Raw genomic sequence first — 12,164 nt, 5'->3', positions numbered from 1 at the left:
CACATAGCCATGTGCACAGTTAAGGCCCACCCCACCACCCACGTCTTCTTTTACCTTATCCCCTTACGCGTCTTCCACCTCCCGCAAGCACCATTCCCTCTCTCCTCTTTGCCTCCACCCCTCCTCCCCACACAAGAGGGGCCATGCCATTGTTGCCACATGCATCTTGTCCCTGATCGACAGCGAGGCCGTTGGCGTCGCGCTCCTTCCCCAATAGCGCCGACGGATGCCTTGCGCTGCAATAAGCTTTTTTCTTGGAGAACGAGAGCATCGTCCAAAGCTTGTAGTCCCATCTAATTCAAGCAAAAGCCTTGCAAATGTCCAGCATGAAAAGCAAAGTTACCTTTTTATTTCCGTGGAGGCAACAGGCAAAGTTTCTGACGTACATGATGTTAACGTGGATAGTTCTCTTCTTTATGAATGCACTTTGGGCATTGGAAGCGATGTTGTTCATGAAAGGAGCTAGCAGACTGGAACACACTTTGGCAATGATTTTCACAGTGGTGTGTATGAGGCTTATAGGGTGGTAGTCCAAGATCTCCTCATCTCAGCCCCATCTTTCATGGGTAGAAGATGGTTGAGCCAACATAAACTCTTTGAATGCAAGTCGCCAAAAAGGCGAATGACGGCTGGTTCCTCGCCGCTAGGTAGTGAAACCGGTAGAAAGCTCTTTTGTGGTGTTATGGCTGAATGGGAAAAACATATCTACAACAATTTCACTAATTGGCATGAATCCAACACAATTATATTTCTCTACTAAAAGAGCACATGTACATGCTCTTTCACTCTCCAAAAATGAATCTGTGTAGAGAAATAGCTGCGTCCGTGCGTCAGCCAGTAGTTCAGAGGAACTCTTGCCGGCCGACAGCAGCTCCTCCTGAGATGCGTAAAGAAGAGGCGGCAGCAGCTGGGCGTGCCGCACCAGCAGATGGCGCTCTTAGCGACGTCGAGCGGAGGTGTGGCTTGGTCGAAATCGACAAATAACCAGGTAGCCTTAGAGGCAGTTTGGTCCTTTCCGGTGTCTGTAAATGGAAGGGGAAAAAGAGAACAAGGACATCAGTAAAAGAGGGCAAATGGCATGTTAATCAAGGTGTTCACCAGCTGGGTCTGGGTGGTAATTTTGCGAAGTCTGTCTTAATAGTGGCAATGTTGCAAAGCCAGATGTTCAGCGTCAAATATCCAAATTTCTCAAGTGAGAGGGGACTGCTAACTAGACCTCGGAGTACGTGCTGAAGAAAGCTGGCACCATTTTGGATGTTAAATTTTTTTTTTCTTAATTTGAGCCTTTTTGCTATTTCAGGCAAAGAATCTGTAAGGAAGTTAGTTAAAAAAATTCCAACCAAATTGTGTTTGTGTTTTAGTTCCTATGAAATTAACCTGAAATTTGGTTCAAAAAATTGACAAGTTTTATCTTTCAACAACAACCAAAAAGATTCCCCGCAAAAAAAACAAAACAAAAAGATGACAGCGTATCCAACAAAGAGCATTTGAAATCTATGGCTAGGTACACTTACATGATCAACGTAACCCATTTCACTTGTTTCAACTCGAAACAGCATGTTCCCTGAGCAGTTTTGGTCCATGACACGACTTAAAAGCAGCAAACAGCAAAGATTGCATCAGTCAGCAGAACCAAATGATCATTTAGTACTTCAGACACAATTGCACGGCGGTGTCACAATTTTCATAGCATCAAATATTTGATCAGACGCCTCCCAAATCAGGAAAACATTCCTTACATGAACTGGAACACCAAAACAGAGTGCACTTCATTGAAACAACTACGAAGGCACGAAGCAGAGTCTGGGATCATAAAGCCTCTTAGCATATACAAGTCGTGAAACGCAGACAGTGAAGGCCACGAAGGTCCACGCTGAACCTTGCCACTTCAATCATACACCGCGTACTGGTTTCAGACATATGGGCTCATGCACCTTTACTTTAGGATTAGGATCATCGATGGAGAACGTAAGCAAGTTACCCTTTCCATCATCAGCTATCTCATCCTTGGGAAGAATTAAGTTGTATCCCTTCGGTAGCCCATCAGACAATGATGAGCTTCGTATCTTGTAAACTGATATCTGATAATAGTCGGTCAAAAAGGAACCATAGGACATCCTACACTTGAACTTGGAGTTTGTAGCTTTAGGTTGGATGCAGACGACAGAGATGGCATGCCCGAATGGCTCTAGTGCCACGTTGAGCAGGAAAATTTCCCTGTCTTTGATACGAAGAAAATGTAGACCTGGTTCTAGGGTGAACTTAACATCTTCAGAGTATTTGATGGTTGTACACGGCCACTTGTGCTGGGAGGCGGAATGTTCAAGGAGGGCGTCTGTTGGCCCTGCAAAGCTGCAGCCGGACGCCGGGCAGAAACATGGGGCGCTCGGGCATGCCTTCTCGTGCTCTTCTTTCTGGTAGTAGGTGAGCTTCTCTGCGCATCCATATTTTGCATTGGAGCAAGGGATCATGACTGATTCCATGAGACGCTCCATCCCTAAACAGCGCTTGAAGGTAGTTTCAGCAGAGCATAAGTGACAATTGTTGCGCACGAGCTTGGGACGGCAAGAAGAGCATATGAAATGCCCCACGGAACACTGGAACAGGAAGGATCAGCAGGGTCGTCACGTGAGAATAACTTTTAACATAAATTAAAGTTGACGCACTACACAGCAACATAAGAAGTTAGCACCACACAAAATTGTGCAACCATTCATGTAGGGGTTAGTTTTGGTATATGCAACATGCTGGTCTGTAAATCTGTAACCGACATACAACTCCAAAGGGGGGCAGACCAAACATAATGCTAGTAAAGAGGTATGCAGCATCTGCCCCTCCCATATTAGTAAAGAGGGGACAGCTGTGGACTAGAAAATAGTGTACATAGTTGCTAACAGTTTCAGTCTCAGATCAAAATGTTAAGTGTCCTAATATATTCTCTATGAAAACGAAATTTCAGCGGCCATAGCTATTCCGATCAATGTTGTCTAAATAAATTGTTTTTTTAGCAAGCAGCATTGTGTGTGAGCCCCTGATTAATACTCCCTCTGTAAACTAAAATAAGAGCGTTTAGATCACTAAAGTAGTTATCTAAACTATCTTATGTTAGTTTACGGAGGGAGTATATCCTACTAGGGAACAGCTGTAAACTAGAAAATGGTGTAGATTGTTGCTAGCAGTTTTGGTCTCAACCAAAATATTAGCGTCCTAATTCTCTACGAAAACAAAAATTTCAGCGACCGTAGCTACTCTGATCCATCTTGTCTCAATAAACTGTTTTTTAGCAAGTAACATTGTGTTGTGTGTGCGGGGTGTGCCCTGATGAATATCCTACTAGGGAACAGCTGTAGACTAGAAAATAGTGTAGATTGTTGCTAGCACTTTTGGTCTCAACCCAAATATCGGTGTCATTATTCTATTAAAAAAACAGAGACCATAGCTACTCCATTCCATGCTGTCAAAAGAAACCTTTCTTAGCAAGTAAAGCATTACTCATGGGAGGTCTGAGAGTACATCCAACTATACATAAGCAATTTTTCTTCTTAATTTTATCTGAGCTTTAGGCTCTACTAGTGTCAAGTAAATATATGCACATGTACCTGGTATATCGGAGGTCTGAGGGGATGAAAGCAGACGGGGCAGTCGAGGGCGTCCATCCCCATGGTGACACTCTGCCTCTTGCCGCTGCTCTCCCCCTCTCCCGGGGCTTCCACTCGTCTCTTGCTAGAGGTACCACAATCCATCACCAACAAAAATCAAGTCACCAGTATTGCCTTGCTTGATATTATTACAACTGCACGCGCAACAGAGCTCCACGCCTAGCGATCAAACACAGCGTATACTGATAATAAGAGTCACTGAAGTGGCAATGGCCTCATGTGTTTCTCCTGAATTAGCAATGGAAAAGCAACAATACTTTCACACACAGGGTGAAATCCGTTCAGTGCGTCTGCCAGTTCTCTTTGTCCGTGGAGAGGTGTACATGAGCTGAATCGCGTTGCTTTCTTGATCAATTCAGCGGAGAGCAGAGGACGATGCGTATTGCGAGCAGTACAGCCTAGTAGCGAAGAAGTAGTAAAAAAGGGGAGAAATTTATTCTTCCCGTGGGATGGGATGGGATGTAGCGCGGTACCTGAGATGCTTGACGTCGACCCGACCCGAGGTTTACCCGCTACTGGAACTAGTCGCCGTGGCCGGCCTCGGGGTCGTGGTCTACTGGTGGCGGCGGTGAGGTGGCCGCCTCGCCGGCGACACTCTCTCCGGAGGGGAAGAAGGGATGGGAAGGCCGCTGCTTCCCTGCCGACTGGGCCCTAGCGCGCTCTGGTCCGAGCCCGAGGAGAGCAGGGGGGAGGAGGAGGTGACGGCGAGACGACGGCGGCGGAGGGGTGGAGCGACGGCGCTGCGGTGTGTGTGAGAGGAAGAAGGGTGGGCTGGGTATGGGCTGGGCCAGCGGGTGTTGGGTGTGCAAATTCTCTGCAGATGGGCCTGGCTATTGGACGTTCGACACAACCTACCTACTACCACTCAAAAAAAAACTATTACTCAAAAAAAAAATACTACTACCACGAATAGAAGAGGTGAGTCCGCCGCTAGCCGTAGAAAGAAACCCTACACGCCACCACATCAACCGTCCCTGGCCTTGCCTTCGAACCTCGCTCCGGTGCCGCGAAGCTAAGGTGAGGGGATTCGCATCTCCCCTATGTTGCATAGCGAGATCTTTTTGTTAGATTTTGATGTCGCGGTGAAGCCGTTCCGACGACCGATGGCAAGGTTGCCTCAAATAGAAATCGGCTGGCTCCAATCTTGCCTTTGGGGAGTGTTTAGCGCAATGTTGCCGAGGAGTTTGGGAGTTTTTGCTTCACTTTTTCTGGACGATGGGTTGGTTCCTTGTGTTGTCTGCCATTGTGGTTCCATGGGCATTATCGGCCGACAACATCGTCTCCTTCGGGAGCCTTTTTATCAAGCTAAGATGTTAGCTAGACATGGGAAAATATATGATTTTTGATTTTTTTTACTTGATTTTGGAGAGCGTGGAATTATATATTCTCTGGAGATTCAACTAAGATGAACTAACTTATATGACATGGCAACACTCGCGACAAGATAAACAAGACAAAAGCACAAGAAAGTAATCAGGTTGGGAACGAAATACCCAAAGGACGCAATGATATGTCCCGAAGTTCGAGCCTTCAGGGGAAGGGGCCACTAGGTACACCGACGACACCACATGTCTCGCCTTCTTCTCGCCGAGCCTCGTCAAACCAAACCCTAGTTCAATCACTAAGAATCAAGCATTGAGATGGCTTCTGAACTTTCACAAACTTTCGGATTAAATCTTTCAGACGACTCCAACAGTCTAGGGTTCCCTACGAACTCAAGAGCGACAAGATGTACAAGGCAATTGATGGGGAATCACCTTTCTAGCTTATTGTAATCTTTTACTAGGCTGTGACATGCGCTTTGCCGCGTCATTTTTTAGTTCGTGAGTTAACATTCCTCTTTTCATGCCACCACAAAAGAACAGTTTAATATTTATCTGAACACATCTCCCTGAGCATACAAAGTGCAACCATCAAAATATTACTTCCTCCGTCTCAGCGTTTTTGACACTAGTATAATGTCAAAAACTCTCTTATATTATGGGACGAAGGGGTATGTTATTCTCCTTAATCATAAAGTACCTCTGAAACGGAACATGTCACTCCAGAACTTTGAGAAGGATCGTCAGAGAACGGTTCTCTTTTGAGCATATGCATCAAAGTTTCAGTGGTTTTCTTTTCTCAAGAGAAGCATTTGTGGCAAACATTTGACACCTATGCTTTAGTGACTACCAATCATCAGAAGGAAAGATCTCTTGGGAAACACGTCACGGAGAAAAGGAAAATCCTGAAAACAAAAACTTGCAAAAAGAATTGCATAGTGCCCTAGCTAGATTTGCATGATTCATGTGCATAAAAGTTATTACTGTGGGTGCAAATTGTACCTGGCAAGCAAGATAACCAGCAGAAAAAAAACACTAACACCAGTAGCAAAAACAACAGAACAAATGACCTGCTATTGGCATGACTAAGAATATTTGCAATTTGCACACTATTTGCTGCTGGGGTTGCATGAATAAATTATGCAACCACTGCAATTTACTGATGTTGTTATATGAAAAGATATGACTGCTAGTAACATGCATCACCCAAGAAAAATACATAGAAAGGAACAGATTATATTACGAACGCACAAGATTACTGAAACCTGATGTAACCATAAGAAATCGCAATGTGGTTAATGCGAAATTGTAGATTCAGAAAGGTGCAATTTCATCAAATTTAGGTATTTAATAACATAGACAACACTAGATATAGACAACACTGGATACAGATCTTTCCAGTTTTCCTAGTGAAAATAGTGGTCACTTTTCTCATCCCTTTTAACAACATGTAATGGAATGTGATAGAACACATGTGCATAGAAACCACATGTATAACAAGCCATCAAGCCTTTTGCGAAGGTACTCATATTAAACAGCCACAAAGTTGAACAACAGCAACAATTGTTCGATACTGAGATAAGGTTAAGCCGCACATGAAAATAACCATAGAGGATAAACAAAAGGCGCAGCAGTCCAGGCTAACAGCAACCATCAACATTCTCGCCACATTCGCACTTGGTTCCAGCGTGCAGATTTCACCAATCCCACTGGTTCTTTCCTTCCACTGTCCAAATTTCAGCCAAACTTCTCCACCTTCGACACGACAGTGATTCTCAAAATTGACTACGCACATCCCAAACACGATGCTCCTACTCTTTCATAGAGACAAGGACATTAGCAACAAAGTAGTGGCTTTTTCCCGGGTGTTGGAGAAAGCATAGATGATCCTTCCATTTACAGTAGCAAGGACAAATTGTACAACAAGACGATCCACTAGGGCAGGTTCCTTGAATCCTCAACATGACAGAAACAACCATATACATTGAAGCCTCCTCTTTTGATCAGATTCAAATCATCACCCTTTCCGGCAGCAGCAGTAGTAGCAACTAGTCCTAGAATCACATTAGTCTGCATTTCTCCTTGTTGTGCTTGCTTGTTGTACAGTTTTTGGTGGCTGTGATGTGAGTTTACCTGGGCTGGCTGGGGAGACGATGCTGCTACTCCTGTAGCTCGTCCATGGCCTGGAGCAAGAAGGGCTGGAACCTGGTCATGTTCACCTTGACGTCCTGCTTCATGATGGTGTCGGCGAGCGCCTGCCACCCCTGCTTGTGGAGGGCCTTGGGGTCCTTGAACACCACGTGATCCCTGGGGTACTTGTCCTTGAGGCTCGTCTCCTCCTCGTCGATGTAGTACTCCACGTACCGGAGCTGCATGTCCCGCGCCGGCTGCCCGTAGAAGTTGGTCGCCATCCAGTCCATGTTCCCCCACGGCACGATCTGCAGCACCACCCCGTTGGTCGGCAGGAAGATCTGGTTGGTCAGCCCGGCACCGTGCACGGCCAGAAGGACGTCGGCGGAGTTCACCAGGGCCGCGAACGCCGGCACGTCGTCGCCGGCCTCGGCCACGGTCACGTTGAACCCGAGCTCCGACGCGGCGGCGGCCACCTCGTCCTGGTTCAGCAGCTTGCGCGTGCCGGCGCGCGAGATGATCAGCATCCGGGGCTGCATTCCGGGCTCCGCCCCGAGCACTGCCGGCTGGTCGCGGCGGAGCCCGTACGCGGCTCGGAGGAAGCGCGTGTAGTCCACCATGGTGTAGTTGCGCGGGTTGCGGGTCGGGTGAGGGGCGATGATGAGGTCGCGGTCGCGGTACAGGCCGAGGTACCCGCGGGAGAAGCAGTGCACGTCGGCGTCGGCGTCGAAGTTGATCACGTCGTAGTTGGAGAGCTTGCGCAGCAGCGGCGTGTACTTTTGCACCCACCACGGCTTGTAGTTGGTGATCAGCAGCTGCACCTCGCCTTTCAGGTGCGCCGTCGTGAGGAACAACGGGATCAGCGCGTCCGTGTTGTCGTGGAAGAAGTTGTCCGTGTACCCTGCGACGGAGAACACGACCGCGGGGACGCGATGCTGCCTCGTGCACTGTGGGGCAGCCTCAGGGGAGGAGACAGACTTGACAGTCACCTCCACCACGGCAGGCAGGAGGAAGTCGTCGTTCCGGGCGTACGGCCGTAGCCGCTTCTCGCCCTTCTCGTCGAAGCCGCCGCCGCCGGACGGGTTGACGAGGTACATGGTCTTCTGGCTGGGGCTGACACGGATGTCGCCGGACAGCTCGCAGACCGCCGGCCGCGCGTAGGGGAACCCCTCGTCCACGCCATTTTCGTCGCAGCTCATCGGACCGGCGGCGACATTGCTGCTGCTGTTGCTCTTCCTTTCTCCCTGAGCTGAATCCACCATCAAGAGTCGCATTAGAACGCAGCAGATCTAGCAAGCACATTTCTTTATCTACACAGAGATCTAGCACATTTTCTTTTTTTATAAGAAGATCTAGCACATTTCTAAAAACTACTACTAATCTGGAGAAAAAATTAACTGAAGTGGGCATTATGGTGGGGGCAACCAATTTTTGCCAAGATTGCGGAGTACAGAGCATTGAATGTATAAAAAGATGTAGCACATTTTCTTTTTCTATACAAAGATCTAGCACATTTCTAACAAAACTACTAATCCGGGGAAAAAATTACTAATTGAAGTGGGAATAGTGGTGGGAGCAACCAATTTTTGCCCAGATTGCAGAGCACAGAGCATTGAATCTCTGAAAGAGGCTGCCTGCCTGCCTGCCTCGGAGTGATAATTTTGCTCTGTTTTCCTTCCATTTGTTAATTAAGGTGCCAAGAAAAAGAAAAAAGAGGGCTCAAGAAGAGATTCCCTTACATGGCATTGGCGCCGAGGTGTTGGCCGGCGCCGGCGCCTTCTCGGCGTGTTCCTTCCTTGAGACCGCCTCCGGCACCCCGGGCTCTCGAGAGCCCGCCGTCCCCGGGCCCTTCTCCGTCAGATCGACGCGATCCACGGCGCCGCCGTTGTTGCCGCCAGTAAATGCGGGTTCTTCGGGCGGACGCGGGGCGGCCACCGCCCCCGGCGCCGAGGAGGACGACGGCGGGGCGTTCTGGAGCAGGGCCGAGGTGGTGGCTGGCGGCGGAATCAGCAGCAGCAAAGCAGCAATTGTTAGATCGAATCGAATGTGGTACAGTACTACAGTACAGCGGAGTAATTGGTGGATCGGGACGGAGGGGGCGCACCGAAGACGGGGGAGTAGACGGCGTAGAGCTTGGCGAGGGAGACGTAGGTGAGGAGCGCGAGGCAGCAGCCGGCGAGCAGGCCGGCGGCGAGCTTCCGGGGCTCGATCTTGGCGCCGGAGGCGAGGAAGGCCCTGATGAGCCGCGGCGGCGCCGGCCTCCGCTCCCCCGGGCCCGCACCCGGCAGCTTGGACGGCCGCGCGTACGCCGTCGTCGACGCCATCCCGGGCAGGCCGGCTGGGATCTGTCGGCGCTCGAGGGAGGAAGGAGAGAGAGAGCGAGGCTGGCTGGCTGGATGTACTCCGTGGAGAGAGAGAGGTACTCCTAGAAGAAGGTGGAAGTGGGGGTGGCGGGGAGCGCGTGGGGGATGGGATGGGATGGGATTACGGGGAAAGCTCCGGGCGGGGCCGGTGACGGTGACCGACCGTGCGGGTGGGACGCCGCGCTGTGGCGGTGTGGCGGTGGCCTTTTCCCACTGACATGACACGCGCTGCCGGCGTTTGACTCCTCACGTGGCCCGCAGCACCGACAGGAATTCTCCCGTGCCCCAACGAGAGAGAGAAAACAGCGAGCGGGCCGGTGCGGTGCGCCGCCGCGTCACGACGAGCAGAGCAGAACGCGTCCGTGGTCGACGGGGACACGGCTCCTCTGCCCTGCGCTAGGTGACGTTGGGCCGCTGACATGTGGGCCAGGTTCCCAACAAGCCCACATGCCAGTGGTAGAACGGCGGGCTGCCGAACGGTAGAGTATCCTCTTCCGGTCGACGGAGGCGTGGTATAGCCCTCGATATCCATAGGGACACACGCAAAATGTTATACCGACATCCTACTGTCCTCCCTCAATCAAAAAAAAAGACATCCAACTGTCCTTTTCTCAATGCACATTTAATTAAGAGAAGAGTCTGAAATAAACATGTTTACCTAACTGACCACACCTCATAGTACAATCCCGACCGGGATCACATGCTTATCCAACTGAGTACACATGTCATCTCCAACTTCTTCCCACACTGCTTCCAGGGCCGGCCCTGGAATCATGGTGGCCCTAGCTAGCTAGGGCGAATGAGGGTAGCATAAATACTTCGTGAAAAATATTATAAAGATAAAAAAAATCAAAAATTCAATTTCATTAGCAAATAAAACCTTACTACATCATGTATATGTGATCACATGATGCAAATGATAGTTACTAGATACATATACTTAACCATAAATAATTATCGGATAAATTTAACATGGGGGGGGGGGCACCATGCCGCGGCAGATGGAATGATTAGTCGAAGCTAGTACACCATACAATCCCGGACAGCAGGGATGGGATTAATATTGAGCACCATGCTTTAATCTTGTACTGTAATTTCAGCAGTAATGATAACGAAATTACATCGAACATATGAACAATGCCGATGCGAGATGAATCTGGGTCTGCATCTTGTACTACCTGCTGAGTATACCTGCACATCTTGGCACGAGACGATTCCCTCCCTCGGAGTTTGAAGCGAAGACGGTGTAGTCCTTTCTAATTAGTTTGGTGGACTAGTTTCGCAGGGATCACCGTACTATCAAGAGGAGGTCCGCTTTGGAAAGGCTAGGGTGGAATCATCACGTACACTTCCTTTGCACACCCTCCGAGCCTTTCCGCTTCGATGATGAGCTCGTTCCCCTCTCTCAGTGTGCCCTCTCTGGTCCCAGCGGTAGTACCGCGGGCCGGAGCGGTAGTACCGCTTGGGTGCTACAAGCGGCAGTAAAGCTCCACGGCGGTAGTACCGCTGTAGCCCCCAGCCGTAGTACCGCTGCGGCTTCGTGCTAGTACCGCCTCGATTCGAGGGGTCTTTTTCCGTGTCGGGTTTTACGGTACTAGCCGCGGCAGTGGGGGCGGTAGTACCGCTCGTGCGCGGTAGTACCGCCCTGACCACCGCGGTAGTACCGCTCTGGGCCCAGTGGCAGGCGGTACTACCGCTCTCTGCGGGGCTGAAGTGGGGGGTAACGGTTGGATTGCTCCCCCCACTATAAAAGGGGGTCTTCTTCCCCAAAGTTGACCTACCTCTTCCCCCAAAAGCTCCATTGTTGCTCCAAGCTCCATTTTCGCCCGATCTCTCTCCCTAGCCAATCAAACTTGTTGATTTGCTCGGGATTGGTTGAGAAGGCCCCGATCTACACTTCCATCAAGAGAAATTTGGTCCCCCTCCCCGCCCACTAATCCTTAGCAGATCTTGTTACTCTTGGATGTGTGAGCACCCTAGACGGTTGAGGCCACCGCGGAGCCATAGTCCATTGTGGTGAAGCTTCGTGGTGTTGTTGGGAGCCTCCAATTAAGTTGTGGAGATTGCCCCAACCTTGTTTGTAAAGGTTCGGTCGCCGCCTTCAAGGGCACCAATAGTGGAATCACGGCATCTCGCATTGTGTGAGGGCGTGAGGAGAATACGGTGGCCCTAGTGGCTTCTTGGGGAGCATTGTGCCTCCACACCGCTCTAACGGAGACGTACTTCCCCTCAAAAGGAAGGAACTTCGGTAACACATCCTTGTATCCACCGGCTCCACTCTTGGTTATCTCTTACCTTTACTTGTGCACGCTTATATTGTGTTGTATCCCTTTCTTGCTTGTGCGCTTGTTGTTGTTGCATCATATAGGTTGCTCACCTAGTTGCATATCTAGACAACCTACTTTGATGCAAAGTTTAAATTGGTAAAGAAAAGCTAAAAATTGTTAGTTGCCTATTCACCCCCCCTCTAGTCAACTATATCGATCCTTTCAATTGGTATCAGAGCCTCGTCTCTTTATTAAGGACTTTACCGTCCGAAGAGTATGGTTGACGTCATAGACGGTGTGGAGGAGCACTCCGGTGTGAATCCGGTCTCGTCTACGGGAGATGGGGGAACCGCGGTCTCTCGTGAGGAATTCAATGTGGCGTTGGACACATTGAAAACCTCCATGACGACCGAGGTCAAAAGC

General features: G+C 49.6%; 2 protein-coding genes across 4 annotated transcripts; both read right to left on the bottom strand.

Annotated features, from left to right (window-relative positions):
* Positions 1 to 1,515: 1,515 nt before the first annotated feature.
* Positions 1,516 to 4,435, bottom strand: LOC123076854 (putative E3 ubiquitin-protein ligase SINA-like 6). Of its 3 annotated transcripts, none has more exons than XM_044499000.1 (3): positions 4,133 to 4,435; positions 3,600 to 4,057; positions 1,516 to 2,597 (listed from the first exon to the last, which is right to left on the bottom strand). In XM_044499000.1, exons 2-3 carry the CDS (start codon positions 3,741 to 3,743, stop codon positions 1,893 to 1,895), a joined length of 849 nt encoding a protein of 282 aa, XP_044354935.1. In that variant the 5' UTR covers positions 3,744 to 4,057; positions 4,133 to 4,435; the 3' UTR covers positions 1,516 to 1,892. The 3 variants fall into 3 exon arrangements, with proteins under 3 accessions (XP_044354935.1, XP_044354936.1, XP_044354938.1); XM_044499001.1 differs by having other exon boundaries at positions 3,600 to 3,818; XM_044499003.1 differs by having other exon boundaries at positions 3,600 to 3,723.
* A 2,021-nt stretch (positions 4,436 to 6,456) lies between these two features.
* On the bottom strand, positions 6,457 to 9,577 carry LOC123076851 (beta-1,2-xylosyltransferease XAX1). Its single transcript, XM_044498996.1, has 3 exons — positions 9,216 to 9,577; positions 8,851 to 9,105; positions 6,457 to 8,360 (listed from the first exon to the last, which is right to left on the bottom strand). Exons 1-3 carry the CDS (start codon positions 9,433 to 9,435, stop codon positions 7,141 to 7,143), a joined length of 1,695 nt encoding a protein of 564 aa, XP_044354931.1. The 5' UTR covers positions 9,436 to 9,577; the 3' UTR covers positions 6,457 to 7,140.
* Between the last annotated feature and the right edge of the window lie 2,587 nt (positions 9,578 to 12,164).

This window comes from Triticum aestivum, chromosome 3D, assembly GCF_018294505.1.
Source record: "Triticum aestivum cultivar Chinese Spring chromosome 3D, IWGSC CS RefSeq v2.1, whole genome shotgun sequence".
Taxonomy (NCBI): Eukaryota; Viridiplantae; Streptophyta; class Magnoliopsida; order Poales; family Poaceae; genus Triticum; species Triticum aestivum.
Note: the sequence above shows the minus strand (reverse complement) of the source record. Positions and strands in the feature narration are given on the sequence as shown.